General features: G+C 42.3%; 1 protein-coding gene across 1 annotated transcript in view; it reads right to left on the minus strand.

Annotated features, from left to right (window-relative positions):
• ddc (dopa decarboxylase) overlaps window positions 1–16,080 on the minus strand; it is a 181,668-nt gene that overhangs the window by 92,428 nt on the left and 73,160 nt on the right. The window contains exon 7 of the mRNA XM_041184524.1: window positions 6,431–6,497. Coding sequence (XP_041040458.1) covers window positions 6,431–6,497 — 67 coding nt within the window. The remainder of the gene's footprint in view (window positions 1–6,430; window positions 6,498–16,080) is intronic.

Genomic DNA, 16,080 nt, shown 5'->3' on the forward strand with positions numbered 1-16,080 from the left:
CGATGAATGGTAGGACCCTAGGAAGTACAGAGGATCAGAGAGACCTTGGTGTGCATGTTCAGCAGGACGAGTAGTGTTTCTGTCATGAAGAGAGGCTAGATAGGTTGGGGTTGTTTTCCTTAGTGCAGAGAAGGCTGAGGGGGACCTGACTGAGGTGTACATAATTATGAGGGGCATAGATAGGGTAGATAGGAAGAAACAGTTCCCCTTAGTGGAGGGGTCAATAACCAGGGGCAAAGATTTAAGGTAAGGGGCAGAAAGTTTAGAAGGGATTTGAGGAAAGATTTTTTTCACCCAGAGGTTGGGGATCTGGAACTCACTGCCTGAAAGGATGGTAGAGGCGGGAACCCTCACAACAATTAAGAAGTATTTGGATGAATGCATGAAACACCATAACATACAAGGCTATGGGCCAAGTGCTGTAAAATGAGATTAGATTAGATAGGGGCTTGATGACTGGCGTGGGCACGATGGGCCAAAGGGCCTCTTTCCATGTTGTAAAACTCTATGACTCTATGTATTAAATATCATGAGGGATCTGGGCAGAGTAGGTTAGGAGAAATTGTTCCCATCAGTGGAAGGATTCGAGAACCAGAGGGCACAGATTTAAGGTAATTGGTAAAAGAAGCAACAGCGACATGAGGAAAAAACTTTTTACACAGTGAGTAGTTAGGATCTGGATGAGAGTGTGGTAGAGGTAGGTTCAATTGAGATTTTCAAAAGGAATATTATTATCTGAGAAGGAAGAATGCGCAGGACTACATGGAAAAGGTGAGGGAATGGCTTAGGTGAATTGCTCGTTTAGAGAGCCAGCACAGACACAATGAGCTGAAGGGCCTTCTACTGTGCTGTAACCATTCTATGATCTTCAAGCTGGGAACGCAGAAAGGTATGACAAGAGCAACATCATTGGAATAAGATACCAATCTAATAGAGCCGCAAAACAGCTACCTGCATGCTAAACACAAGAGAAGCATGTTATAGACTGAGTTAAGTGAATTCATAATCAATGAACTGAAGAAAAGCTCTGTAGCTCTACCATATCCATCTAAGAATGGTGGTTGACAATCAGGCAAATAACTGGAGGAGGCTCTGTAAATATTCCCATTTTCTCAACACGTGAACTTGACAAATGTTTGCTGGTGTAATCAATTAGAAGCATCAAATGGATGATCCGGCCCAGAACTCTTTCAAAGTCCCCATCATGATAAATGCTACTGTCCAGCCAATTTAGTTAATCTAAATTATGTATAAGGGGTTCATTTTAACTGTGTGATAGACTAATGAGTGTACATCATCATAGGAAGTGATGCAATGTCTCAATGTCTCATGATCTTGCTCTCTTGTAGACCTCATGGAAAGATAAAGCCAATGTAAGATGTTTTCCATTAAAGTTTATGTGTTCCTTCCCTCAGCAGACTCTGTGAATATTTTGTGTTAGCACAGCAAGACCAAGAATATTATACAGTGGCAGAAAGTTTCTTTTTTCACTGGTGAGATGTGTGGGAATTGCTGGCCAGCACTTATAATCTTGTTCAGAAGGCATTTTTAAGGGTCAACCATATTGCTGTGGGTCTGGAGTCACATGTAGGCCAGAAGGCTTCCTTCCCTAAAGGACATTAGTGAACCAAATGGGTTTTCATAACAATGATTTCATGGTCATCATTAGACTTTTAACTCCAGATATTTATTGAATTCAAATTCTACCACCTGGCAGGATTTGAACCTGTGCCCCCAGAGCATTAACCTGGATCTCTGGATCACTAGCCCAGCAACAATACCACTATGCCACCACCTCCCCCAAAGTGAAAGAACAAGTATGGAAAAGTCTCTACCATTATCAGAAAGTTTTGAGCAGGTCGCAGGTCTCAACCAAGCAGAAGGATGGCTGAACTGACACTGAAGATTTACCAGATATCACACTGCAACGGGCCTTGTGGTGAAGCCAAGTGGTGAGCAGGTCAGTAAGTGATGGGTAGCTTTCTGGACGATATCCTAGTTAGACAAGGGATCAATGAAGTAAAAGCTACATACGATAAAATAATAAAAACACGATGCCTAATTTAATCTGCCAAAGAATACTATTGTCAAGTGGGCTAAATTTAATTAGCGTACTCAAAGACATGGGGAAAGTATTGATACATTTATCAATGATTTGTATAGACTTGCAGAGAATCATCACTATGGCAGCTTGAAATTAACTAACCATGGAGAGGATTGTTGTTGGAGTCTTGGATGTAGCATCGTCTGACCACTTGCAGTCGAGAGATGATTTAACCTTAACAAAGGCTATTCAACTGAACAGATGAGCTGAGGTCAGAAGTAAAATCGATCAGTGATTCAGGGTGACAGAGAGAACCATATGCCAAAAATGACTGACTCAGTTGAGTATGTTAAATTTAGCAGCAGAGAGGTGGCTGCACAAAAGCAGGAAAGGCAGGAAGAGTGTCCACCAGCCGCCCAAGCTAAGTATAATTGGTGTGGTGGGAAAAAACACAGGTGCAAAAATTGTCCCGCCAAAGAGGTCGAATACCATTTTTGCAGAAAGAAGGGTCACTTTCAGGCTGTGAGTCACAGCAAGAAGCTTCTACAGAATAAGCAAAAAGAAAAGCCTTTAAAAAGTGGCAAGATCCATGAAGTAGAAGATATGAATCATTTAAGACGTCTGCCCTTGGAGAGATCCAGGAACCAAGTGGAAGCTACCGGAGTGCTGGTTTCCTAGTAGAGAGAAACAAGGCACGCTTTAAGTTAAATATAGGTGCAGCAGTTCTGGTTCTTTCTGATTCTGAATCATGGTTGGAGAAAAGTTCCTTCAACCATCATGCATAAAATTACATGGGCCAGGAGGTATAGAACTCAAGGTCATGGGACAACTAAATGCAACCCTTCAATATAGAGAGAAGTTCGCTATGGACAAGTGGTTGAACAGACACATCCACGGTCCTACTCATCCAAACAGATAACGGTATGGTGAGACAGAACAGACATGCACTAGTGGCCACATAGAAACCACCTCCTACACAGTTGAAGCAGTATTCTACCCAGCCAAAGAAACCAGAGATTCTGCATTCATCGAAAGATACAGATTTGGGTTAACCAGGTTGGTGAACAAGAGTAATCTACAAATTCTCCTTCTGTCCTGAGGAGTCTGAAAGCTCACATTCAGGACTCAAATCTCCAATCTCCTCCAAAAGAGCAGAGGACCTGTTTGGGTAGACTAGTGAAACTGCCACAGTGACCGTCTCCCAAAAAAAGAAATTGAAGTCGGAGACTTGGTGAGAGGTGGTGGGGGGAGGAGGGTGTAGTATAAAGGGGCGAATCAGAGAATCTGGGGAGACATAGTATGAGGGGTTAATTCTAACTGTGATATGCTAACATATCTATGCTAGTATACATCATCACAGGAAGTAATGCAATGTATCATGATCTTGCTCTTTCTTGTAGGTCTCATGGAAAAATAAAGCCTCTGTATAATGTGTTCCATTAAAGGTAATGTTTTCCTTACCTCAGCAAACTTGTGAATACTCTGTGTTAGCACAACAGAACCAAGAATGTTATTTTAAATAAGTGGCCAATTCCACTTTTATATTGACATAGTGAAAGCCACAAACTCTGACAACATCCTGGTTACATTACAAGATCTACATACCACAACTAACTGCTCCATTGGCCAAGCCACTTAGTGCGATTTTGACATGGACGTATATGATTTGGTGCCTACCAAATGACATAGAAAAGTGCTCAGGTATGCCCTATCCACCAAAAGCAGGACAAATCTAATCCAGCCAATTAATACCCTATCAGCCTCCTCCGAGTCATCGACAAAATGATTGAAGGAATCATCAACAGTACCATCAAGTCACCTGTGATCTCTTTGGTGACACTGAGGTTTGGCTCACTGTAGCCCTGAATGAGACATTGATGAAAGATTTGAATGCCAGAGGAGCAGTGAGAGTAGCCCTCAGCAGCAACAGAGTATTTGATTCAGCATGGCACCTAAGAGCTTTAGCAAAACTGAGGTCAATGGATGTCTGGGGGAAAACCCTGCACTGGAATCAATATCCACCCACTCCATCACCAGTGCACCATAGCTGCAGTATGTAATAGCTATAGAATGCACTGAAGCAACTAAATTACTTAAACTGCAGCACCCAGATAAATGACTTATACCACCAAAAAGAATAAAGCATCACCTTCAAGTTCACCTTCAAGTTCACCTCCAAGTCACATACAATTTTTACTTGGAGAAATATTAACATTCCTTTATCGCCAATGGGTCCACTTCTTAGACTTCCCTATCTTACACCACTGTGGACACATTGTCATGATAATGGTTGCAGTACATTAAGGAAAAGGTACAAAAGCAATTTTTCTGGGAAAGTAGAGAAGGGCAATAGATGCTGTCTTGTTAGTGTTCCATATGTTCCGGGAACAAATATAAACTTCCTCCACCTCATGGTGTTTACCATCATAAAAGTAGATGAATCAAGCCTCGCCACGAGGTATTCATTTGGACTTTGTTGGTGGATGCAACACCTCTTTTTGGTGAATATCTAGGTAAAAAGGAGATTTGCACACTCAGGTGTAATGCATGCCTTAAAGCAACGTATAGGTGTCGGAAGGAATGAGGGAAAGTGGTCAAAGAAAGCCATTAAGCATGAAAATCAATGATTCTTGGGGAAGAATAAAATAAAAGCAAAATACTATGCATGCTGGAGATCTGAAATAAAAACAGAAAGTGCTGGAAAAAGTTCAGCAGGTCTGCGTTGGTGGAGAGAGAAACAGAGTTAATGTTTCGAGTCCATTGTGACTGGGTTCTGAAGAAGAGCTGTACTGGACATGAAATGTTAACTCTGTTTCTCTCTCCACCCATGCTGCCAGGCTTGCTGACTTTCTTGAGCATTTTCTGTTTTTATCTTGGGGAAGACTGCTGACCTCCCCCTCCTGCAGCTCTCTCTATCGCCTCTCCACCTATAATGTCCAGAGCACATTGGTGACCACCTCCTTCCCCCTCATCTCCCAGAGCTGCTGGCCCAATCAGAGGGCCGCAGCACCACTGCTACTGGTAGCCACTGCTGAGGCTGCATGACAAGGAAGAAAGCTGAGGTGCTTGTGGTGAAGAGGTAAGTTATTTTGCAGCAAGCTGTGGGCCAGGCAGGCAGCCCAGCAATCGGCAGGGAAGAGGGAGGTTGCGGGTGAAGTGGGGGGGTGGTTCATGTCACCAAGTGGCAGCATCGTAGCCTTAGGTGCAGCCACTGCAGCCAAGAAAGGGGCTTTCTGTAGGCCATGGAGTGGACATTAAGGAGGACCTCTCCTAACCTGGGAACATGCTGAGAGGTCACCAGGATTTACCTGGTGGTCTTCCCATGTGGTGGTGGGCCCTCCCATTGTGGGCAAAATGAGGGTGGTGGCAGGAAGTGGCCCTTAATTGAACACTTAAGTGGCCAAATTGGCCGACCGTATCATTGATAATATCCCATGGTGGGAGAAGATGTGCCTTTCCAATACCTTCCCTTGATATATAACCAGCTCTTCCGTTCCCTAGCCTGGTGCCATAGGGCTGGGAAAATTCAGCCCATAGCCTGCTCCTAAAATTAGGTTTGAAAAGCACGTATGTTGTAAAGTCATAAATGAGAGCAGCTACGTGCCATCCGACACTAGCTACCATTTGCGAGTGTGTGAACACCCTGCACTAAGGAACCGACTGCTAGCTTGTGCTTTATACTTGCCACATTTAATGAATGACACTTCCAGCACTTTAAGATTGTAACATTACTCAGCACCATGAAAGAAAATAAGCCAAAGATCACAATTTGGCACTATCAATTGTATTCTCCCACTAAAGCTGTATGACAAGTTTAAAGTGAAAAGCAAGGACAACATTCTGCAAGATCACCTTGAAAAATGCACATGTCTATATATTCAACATAGCAAAGTATTTCTTCCTTGCCTGCCCTCAGTTCAGGCCATAGGTGAGACTCTGTTGATGCACTGACACCACCAGCCATGCTGCTTTCATAATACTAATCAGTTCCAGGGTATTGTCCTCCTCCAAATCTGGTTGCTGAAAGAAGGCATTTTACCCTCATGATTTTCCATCTATCACTTTAGAAGTTGATGGCAACAAAATCTTAACCAAACTAACATGCTTCACTAAGCACTGGAAGTACCGAAGTATATAAATGAACTAACACTCTATTAGGATGCAAGTTCAGTTTGTTGCCTTCAAAGCATTCACTTATTTGATGCACAATGGTGCTGGGACTGTTTTAACTGTCATATAACTTTAACCCTGTGCAGCGGCTATACATTTATCCTTCTTGTCAACATAGGAATGATGTGGTGTGCGGGTCAGAGAATCTAAAAGAAAAACAACTCATCCTTTAATAAGGATAACACTATAAAGTAAATATATTCAAGACATTCTTACAGATAGGTCCCAGCTCCATAATGTTATCGAATGCACAGGAGGAAGTGGTGCCAAGTGTTGCACAAAGCTGTGGATATAAAGAGAAAAAAATAAAGAAAATTAGCTGACTAGAGCATCCATTCTCTTTCATTCTAGACATTTGGAATAGCCTGAGATCAGTAGTTTTAGCGTGACATCAGTAGTGGGGAAACTGCTAGAGTCTATTATAAAGGATGTAATAACAGGTCACTTAGAAACTATCAGCGGGATTATGGATGGATTTATGGAAGGGAAATCATGTTTGACAAACCTACTGGAGTTTTTTGAGGATGTAACTAGCAGAATAGATCAAGGAGAACCAGTGGATGTGGTGTATTGGGATTTTCAGAAAGCTTTTGCTTTCATAATAGGTTAGTGTGTAAAATTAAAAGACATGGGTGTTATAGTTGACCTTCAGCCAATTTTTCTTAGTGGAAACATTTGACTTTATTTACAAGACAGCAGTAGCAACTACATGCGTCCATCAAACTCCATAGCTGAAGAAGTACTCTCTTTGTAGAGGTTCCCCACGATACGAACACATTGGTTTACACAGATCATGTGATCTTACAGCACAGGATTATTCTTAAAGATACTTTCCAACATTTCCCAAAACTGTAATTACTACATTCCTTCCCCCTTAACTTTTCTGTATATTTTGTATTTATAAGGATTTTTATCTCATGACATTACAATATTTGCAAAGGTCATGAAATTACAAGTTCAGTATTTCAGGTGATTTCCTGATCCGTGTGGAACGTTGCAGCTCCACGACTTTAGATTCCTTTGTAGGAAACACATTCTCTGGAACCACATTAACATCGGGTACCTCATTAGGCACTTGCAGTTCAGTGCCTTCGACTCTGACAGAGACATCGGGCGTGTCTGTCCTTGGTTATCTTCAACAGGAACCAGTGGTTCATTCATTGTTACAGACGGAACAATATCTTGCTGTGTTAGCTCTCTTTATCTTAAATGATCCACATGCTTACAGGTGATCTGGCCCTCCACTTCCACGTGGTTTGACAATGGTCCAGTCACTGAACTTACTTTACCAGGTAACAACTTTGGTCCTCCACCAAAATTCTTTACATATGCTGCCTCTCCAACAGTAAATTGTCTCACGACTATGGAAATCATGCGTCACTTCTTGGTTCCCTTGACTTTTCTCTACCTTCCCCACCAAATTGGGAAGTATTAGGCTCAGTCTTATCTGAAGACAACTTAAGAACTTAAGAACGAGGAGCATGAGTAGGCAATTCAGCCCCTTGAGCCTGCCCCACCATTCATTATGATCATGGCTGATCTCATTTCGGCCTCAACTCCAATTTCCCGCCTTCTCCCCATAACTTTTCAAGCCATTACTAATTAAAAATCTGTCTATCTCCTTAAATTTATTCAGTTTCCTGGCATCCACTGCACTCTAAGGTAGTGAATTCCACAGATTCATGGCCCTTTAAGAAAAGTAATTCCTCCTCATCTCTGATTTAAATCCACCACCCCTTAGCCTAAATGATGGCGGCTCATCAGTAATTCTGCATCTTCTTTCTATGTATCTTCTTCTTTTTACCACAGAATTTAGTTTTGGCCTTCTTTTTGACTTCACTGTCGGCCAGACTTCTTTCAGATGCAATCTCAATTTGGTGCTGAGTCACCCAAGACTTCATTATCTGCCCGTCTCTTGGAAAGTTCTATGACTTTTGCTTTCAAAGCCTCTTCAACTTCATTTAGCTGATTCTTCAGCTCTTCTGTCTCTTTCTTTTATGTTTTGGCTTCCTCCTGGAAACTTGAATATTGCTGCATCTTCTCTGCCAACTCATTCTTCAGTTTGTTCAGAGGTGTCAAATTCTTCCTGTTTTTCTTCATACTTATCCAGAGGCACAAACTTTGACCTGAGGGAACCTTGTAGTGTGTGAAGGTCTTTCAACAGGTTTTCCTTTTCTTTGTGAAGATTACTCACTTTGTCTTGAGCCCTGTCATTTAGCAGGATCTCCTTGAGTTTCTTCTGCTGCTCTTCCATGTCATTGTTTAAGATAGCCTTCATTTCTTCAGTTTCTTGAATCCTTACACACTCCTTCATCATCCTGTTGCGGTCCTTGGACTCTCCAGGCTCTTTCTGCAATACCTTGTCTTGTTCCTTTTTTAAGACAGGAACTCTTCCAGCTTCCTTTTGAAATCTCACTGGTCAACCAAGGTGGATTTCCCTTAACCAATTTCGCCCTAGAAGGCTTGGTCCTCTACCTTTCACTACTATTACTTGTAGATATGCCGATTGGTTTCTATAATGAGCAGTTGCTCTGCTGATACCTTTTGCTTGAATTTCTTCACCTGTGTATGTTTTCAACTTGGCAGATGTTTGTTCCAAATTTATTTGTTGATCACCTTTATTTAGATATCTGAAAGTGTGTTCTCCTATTACAGTGGTGGAAGCTCCCGTGTCTTCCATTTTTAAGAGTTTACCATTCACTTGCACTGCAATAAATATTGGCTCTGCCTTCCCAACTTTCATGTTGAATAATTAATAAATGTCAGAATTTGTTGTTTCTGGCTCTTCTACACTATAGACTTCATTGAACTTCTTTTGCTGTTTGGAAGCCTCTTTAAATTTCGGTTTGCACTGTTTCATTATGTGTCCACTTCTGTGACAAAAACAGTATTCAACTTTTTAAAATTGCCAATCGCTAGAAGAACGTTTATTTCCATGTCGCTGAAAGTTATTTTTCGATTTAGTTGCTAAGCTGTTTCCTCTCACTTTTCGGTTAGTGGGGTTGTTGCCCGCTTCACGGTGGAGTCCTGACTTTTTGCGCCACTTTTGGCTGACTGTTCCCACCTGATTTAGTGCACAGTGCCATTTTGTGCCCCTTGAATTGCTTGTGCATCCCTTACAGCGCTTTCCATCGCCAGCGCTATCTCTAATGCTTTCTTAAAATCAAGATTCACTTCAGCCAACAATCTTTGCTAAATAGTGTCTTCCCACACGCCACATACTAAACAATCTCTAAGCATGTCATTTAGGATTTCACCAAAATCACAATATTTCATTAGTTGCTTTAATTTTGCCACATGGGTAGCAATTGTCTCAGCTGGGGCTCTACTTTGTGAATTGAACCTGAACCTTTGAATTATGACTGAGGGCTTGGGTTGAAAATGTCCGTTAGCGAGATTTATTAATTCACTGAAAATCTTTGAATCTGGGGCACTAGGGGGCATCAAGCTTCGAATCAAACTGTAGGTTTTGCTCCCACAAGTGCACAAGAGGACCGCTGTCCTCTTCTCTTCCCCCATGATTTTGTTGGCTTGAAAGAAGAACGCAAGGCATTCTATATGCTAAGACCAATTGTGTGTGGCTGGCTCAAAGGGATTGATTCTGCCAAACTTTGTATTTCGGATGAATATGTCTTCTGTTACTTTTAATTAACTTAGATACTCACAATCATTAGGGGCGGTACAGCACTGATTCTGATTTATCCTCACCGCCAGTTTGTTATGGAATTGATCTTCAGACAACTTATCTTAGTGGAAACATTTGACTTTATTTACAAGACAGCAGTAGCAACAATACAAATCCATCAAACTCCATAACTAAAGAAGTACTCTCCTTATAGAGGTTCCCCATGCTGCTAACACATTGGTCTACACAGATTATGTGATCTTACAGCACATGATTATTCTTAAAGCTACTGTCCAACATTTCCCAAGACTATAATTACTACAGTGGGATTGGGGGTAATATATTGGCATGGATTGAGAATTGGTTAACAGACTGGAAAAAGGAATAAATGGGTCTTTTTCAGAGGATAGGTGGTAACTAGTGGGCTATCACAGGGTTCAGTGCTTGGGCCCCAGCTATTCACAACATATATCAATGATTTGGATAAGGGAACCAAATGAAATATTTCCAAGTTTTCTGATGACAGAATACTAGGTGGGAATGTGAATGGTGAGGAGGATGTTAAGAGGCTTCAAGGTGATTTAGACAAGTTGAGTGAATGGGCAAATACATGGCAGATGCAGTATAATGTGGATACGTGTGAAGTTATCTAACTCGGAAAAACAGAATGGCAGAGTATTATTTAAATGGTGATAGATTGGGAATGTTAATGTACATAGGGTGTCCTTGTATACCGATCACTGAAAGCAAGCATGTAGGTGCAGCAAGCAGTTGGGAAGGCAAATGGTATGTTGGCCTTCATTGCAAGAGGATTTGAGTACAGGAGCAAGGATGTCTTATTAAAGCTGTACAGGTGAAACCTGGAGCATTGTGTGTAGTTTTGGTCTCCTTAACTAAGAAAGGATGTACTTACCACAGAGGGAATGCAGCTAAGGTTCACCAGACTGATTTCTGGAGTGGCAGGATTGTCATATGAGGAGAGATTTGGCCTGACTAGGCCTGCATTCACTGGAGTTTAGAAGGAAGAGAGGGGATCTCAAAAGAAACGTATAAAATTCTGGCTGGCTGGACAGACTGGATCCAGGGATGATGTTTCCTCTGGTTGAGGAGTTTGGAATAAAGGGTCGCAGTCTCAGGATATGGGGTAGGCCATTTAGGACTGAGATGAGGAGAAATTTCTTCATTCAGAGGGCGGTGAACCTGTGGAATTCTCTACCTCAGAAGGCTATGGAGGCCAAGTCACTGAATATACTTAAGAAGGAAATAGATAGATTTCTAGATTCTAAAGGCACCAAGGGGTATGGGAGAGAGTGGCAGTATTGTGTTGAGATAGAGGATCAGCCATGGTCATATTGAATGGCGGACGAGGCTCAAAGGGCTGAATGACCTGCTCCAGTTCCTATTTTCTGTTTCTATGGCTGGAATTTTCTGGTCCCATCGTGGGCGGGACCTGCCGTGGGCAAGGCAGCGCGCCAGCCAGATGTTCATTGACTTGCAGCGGGACCAGAAGATCCAGGCGGGTGCGAAAAATCCGGCCCTATGCATCTATGAAAAGTTTCCCCTCTCGGCTGACTACAATTTAACAGTAATCAAGGTCCGACACTTCTATTGTCCTGAAATCCGGTTTGATTATTTTCCGATCGATTAGAGATTTCTCCTGTTGGGTGCAAAGTTTAGATTTTCGCATTGTAAGATTAAGTAACACTATTCCCTCATTGCTGGTTTTGAAAAGCAAATTCAGATAATAGGGGGATAGGGAAAATTTCACTGGCAGTGGCATCAAGTGTAACAAACTGAGTGGTGAAGCAAACCAGACTAGGCCTGGAAGAAGAACACAGCCAGTCAGTGTTAGTGAAAGGGATTGGGTTCTTTCATGATCAGGTATTTGACTTTTAGCATATGGAGGTAAGACTCTTAATAAGTGGGGAATTATTGCACTCAATATAAATATGATTTTTTTTTAAGTACAGTGCACCCCCAAAAATAATTTTGTAAAAGAGAGCACAGACACCGACATTCTTTATGAGTTCAATAGGGAGCCAGAAGAGTCTGTCCATTATGAAACATGTAGCACATGTGAGCGGCAGCAATTACAATCATCGACCTCTTTTAGGACATTTTCCTCATTTCACATCACATGTTTGCTTCTCTTTTAACACCTCCTGTAAGATTAATTTCAGGCAAAAGATTCAGACCTGACAACCTGTTTTTCTGTCATTTTATGCCTTTGCGGGTATCTCATATAGTGGTCACTCATAGTGACGATTATTAGCTCAACTTTGCAATTCATCATAAGCAATAGTAGGTGTTTATGCATTTCAAAAGTTTAAAATAATCGTGGATCGCTAGCACTTCCCTGAAAATCACGAAAGGATCTACACAATAGGTTTTGAATAGTTTTTGTTGAGACGTGTGGTTTATTTTCTAAAAACATCCCTCAAACAGATGGACTCCTAAAATCATGTAAGTCATCAAATTATTATAAGCAATAAGACAAATACTAATTAACAGGATAGTATTAGTATTGTTAGTATTAACAATACTAATTGACTTATTGCTAATTAAGTCCAAGCAATAAGGCATATACTAATTAAAATAATTACTGGTATGCTATTAATTATGGCAGGCCTTTCAGATAGTCCTACCTTCTCTATCCTACTAGAGAAGTAAGTATTGGGAACATCTATGCGATAGTGATCACAACATAAAAAGGTTTAAAATAATGATTGAGAAAGATATAAGGAATAGAAAGATCAAAGTAATAGATTGGGAAAAGCAAACTTTGAAAGGGTAAAGGTGAAGTATGGAAGATAAACATGAAAAATCATGCAATAGAATAGAACAGCAGTGGAAAATATTCAATAAAGGTAATCAGTGGAATTCAGGAGAAATATATTCCACTAAAAACTAGTTAATAAAAAAGCAGAATGAGTGAATAAAGGAATAAGAGCAAAATTCAAAAGGCATAGAAAAAATATGGAGACAAAAAAGGAATCAACAACAAAAGAGAATATAAAGAAGTCAGGAAAGTTGTAAAAAAAACAGTTGAGAAGACAAAGAGGAACTGCACAACTAAATTATCAAGAATTTTAAAAAATACTAAAATATTTTACAGACAAGTAAATAAAAAACTGAAATCAGAATAGGGATAGGTCATTAATTAAGGTAGGTTAATGCTCTACTGAGGCCAAATGGAATTTGGCAGACAGAAGGCCAGTGCTCCAGGTATGCTTTTAAGCTCTCCGTACACTGAAACATACATGATTCTGAAGGAACTTGACAGGCTAGACACTGAGAGGTTGTTTCTGCTGGCTGGGGAATCAAGGACCCGGGGACACAGTCTCAGGATAAGTGGCTGATCATTTAGGATTGAGTGCAGGAAAGATTTCTTTACTCAAAGGACTGTGAATTGTTAGCATTCTCTACCCTAGAAGCTTGTGGATGTTCCATCATTGAATATATTTAAGGCTGGGATAGACAAATCTTTGGTCTCAGGGAATCAAGGAATATGGGGAGCAGGTGGGAAAGTAGAGTTGAAGCCCAAGATCAACCCATGTGATTGACTCTTAAATGCATTCTGAAATGGCCTAGCAAGCTACTCAATTGTAACAAACCGCTACAAAGACACAAAAAAGGAAACAAACCGGACGGGCCAGCCAGTGTTGAACTAGGCACCAGAAACAACAATGGCAATTGCAGCCCTGTCGACCCTGCAAAGTCCTCCTCACTAACATCTGGGGACTAGTGCCAAAATTGGGAGTGCTGTCTCACAGACTAGTCAAGCAACAGCCTGACATAGTCATCCTCAGGGAATCATACCTTACAGATAATGTCCCAGACACCACCATCACCATCCGTGGATATGTCCTGTCCCACCAGCAGGACAGACCCAGCACAGGTGGCAGCACAGTGTATACTGTCAGGAGGGAGTTGCCCTCGGTGCCCTCAACATCGACTCCAGACCCCTTGAAGTCTCTTGGCATCAGGTCAAACATGGGCAAGGAAACCTCCTGCTGATTACCACGTACTGCCCTCCCTCAGCTGATGAATCAGTACTCCTCCATGTTGAACATCACTTGGAGGGAGCACTGAGGGTGGCAAAGACACAGAATGTACTCTGGGTGGGGGACTTCAATGTCCATCACCAAGAGTGGCTCGGTAGCACCACTACTGAACGAGCTGGCCGAGTCCTAAATGACATAACTGCTAGACTGGGTCTGCGGCAGGTGGTGAAAGAACCAACAAGGGGGAAAAATATACTTGATTTCATCCTCACCAACCTGCCTGCCGCAGATGCCCCTGTCCATGACATTATTGGTAGGAGTGACCACCGCACAGTCCTTGTGGAGCTAAAGCCCCGCCTTCACATTGAGCATACCCTCCATCGTGTTATGTGGCACTACCACCGTGCTAAATGGGATAGATTTCGAACAGATCTAGCAACTCAAGATTGGGCATTCGTGAGGTGCTGTGGGCCATCAGCAGCAGCAGAATTGTACTGGAACACAATCTGTAACCTCATGGCCCGGCATATCCCCCACTCTATCATTACCATCAAGCCAAGGGATCAACACTGGTTCAATGAAGAGTGCAGGAGGGCATGCCAGGAGCAGCACCAGGCATACCTAAAAATGGGGTGTCAACCTGGTGAAGCTATAAAAAAGGACCACTTGTGTGCCAAACAGCATAAGCAGCAAGTGACAGACAGAGCCAAATGATCTCACAACCAACAGATCAGATATAAGCTCTGCAGTCCTGTCACATCCATCATGAATGATGATGGACAATTAAACAACTCACTGGAGGAGGTGGCTCTATAAATATCCCCATCCTCAATTTTGGAGGAGTGCAAAAGATAAGGCTGAAACATTCGCTACAATCTTCAGCTAGAAGTGCCGACTGGATAATCCATCTCGGCCTCCTTCAGAGGTCCCCAGCATCACAGATGCCATTCTTCAGCCAATTCGAATAACACTACGTGATATCAAGAAATGGCTTAAGGCACAGGATACTGCAAAGGCTATAGGCCCTGACAACATTGCAGCAATAGTACTGAGGACTTGTGCTCCAGAACTTGCCACACCCCTAGCCAAGTTGTTCCAGTACAGCTACAACACTGGCATCTACCCGGCTTTGTGGAAAATTGCCCAGGTATGTCCTGTACGCAAAAAACAGGACAAATCCAACCAGGCCAGTTAGCGCCCCTTCAGTCTACTCTCCATCATCAGTAAAGTAATGGAAGGGGTCATCAACAGTGCTAACAAGTGGCGCTTGCATAGCAATAACCTGCTCACTGTCAGCATCCTGGGGGTTACCATTGATTAGCAACTGAACTGGACTAGCCACATAAATACTGTGGCTAAAAGTGCAGGTCAGAGGCTAGGAATCATGTGACGAGTAACTCACGTCCTGACTCCCCAAAGCCTGTCCACCATCTACAAGGCACAAATCAGGAGTATGATGGAATACTCCCCATTTCTCTGGATGAGTGCAGCTCCTACAACACTGAAGAAGCTTGACAGCATCCAGGACAAAGCAGTGCACTTGAATGGCACACATCCACAAACATTCACTCCCTCCACCACTGACGGACTGTAGCAGCAGTGTGTACCATCTACAAGATGCACTGCAGGAACTCACCAAGGCTCCTTAGACAGCATCTTCTAAATCCACCACCACTAGCACCTAGAATGACAAGCGCAGTTAATAGATGGGAACACCACCACCCAGAAGTTCCCCTCCAACTCACTCACCATCCGGACTTGGAAACATATCACTGCTCCTTCACAGTCACTGTGTCAAAGTCCTAGAACTCCCTTCCTAATAGCACCTACTCCAAATGGACTGCAGTGGTTCAAGAATGCAGCTCACCACCACCTTCTCAAGGGCAATAAGGGATGGGTAATAAATTTTGGCCCAGCTAGCGAAGCATAAATAAAATGAATGAATAAAAAAAAATCATATTGAATTGACTGGCCGTGTGGTCTACTCCTGCTTCTATCTTTGTGTTTTTGTGGAGGGGTACCCCTCCACCTACTGTTAAGGCCATTTTTAAATTTTAAAAGTTGAGAAGAGGGCCCATGAAGATGAAGGTATCCTCTATCTCTTTTGCCTGAACTGCAGGCTACTGCCCATTCCAAGCTGAGGGGCCTTTTCTTGGCACTCCAGCTTCAAGGGATCATCCGCCATCGTTAATTGGGCTGCAAGCCCACCCTCTGGCTACTAATTGGTCAATTTGTAG

Source organism: Carcharodon carcharias, chromosome 3 (assembly GCF_017639515.1).
Source record: "Carcharodon carcharias isolate sCarCar2 chromosome 3, sCarCar2.pri, whole genome shotgun sequence".
Classification (NCBI taxonomy): domain Eukaryota; kingdom Metazoa; phylum Chordata; class Chondrichthyes; order Lamniformes; family Lamnidae; genus Carcharodon; species Carcharodon carcharias.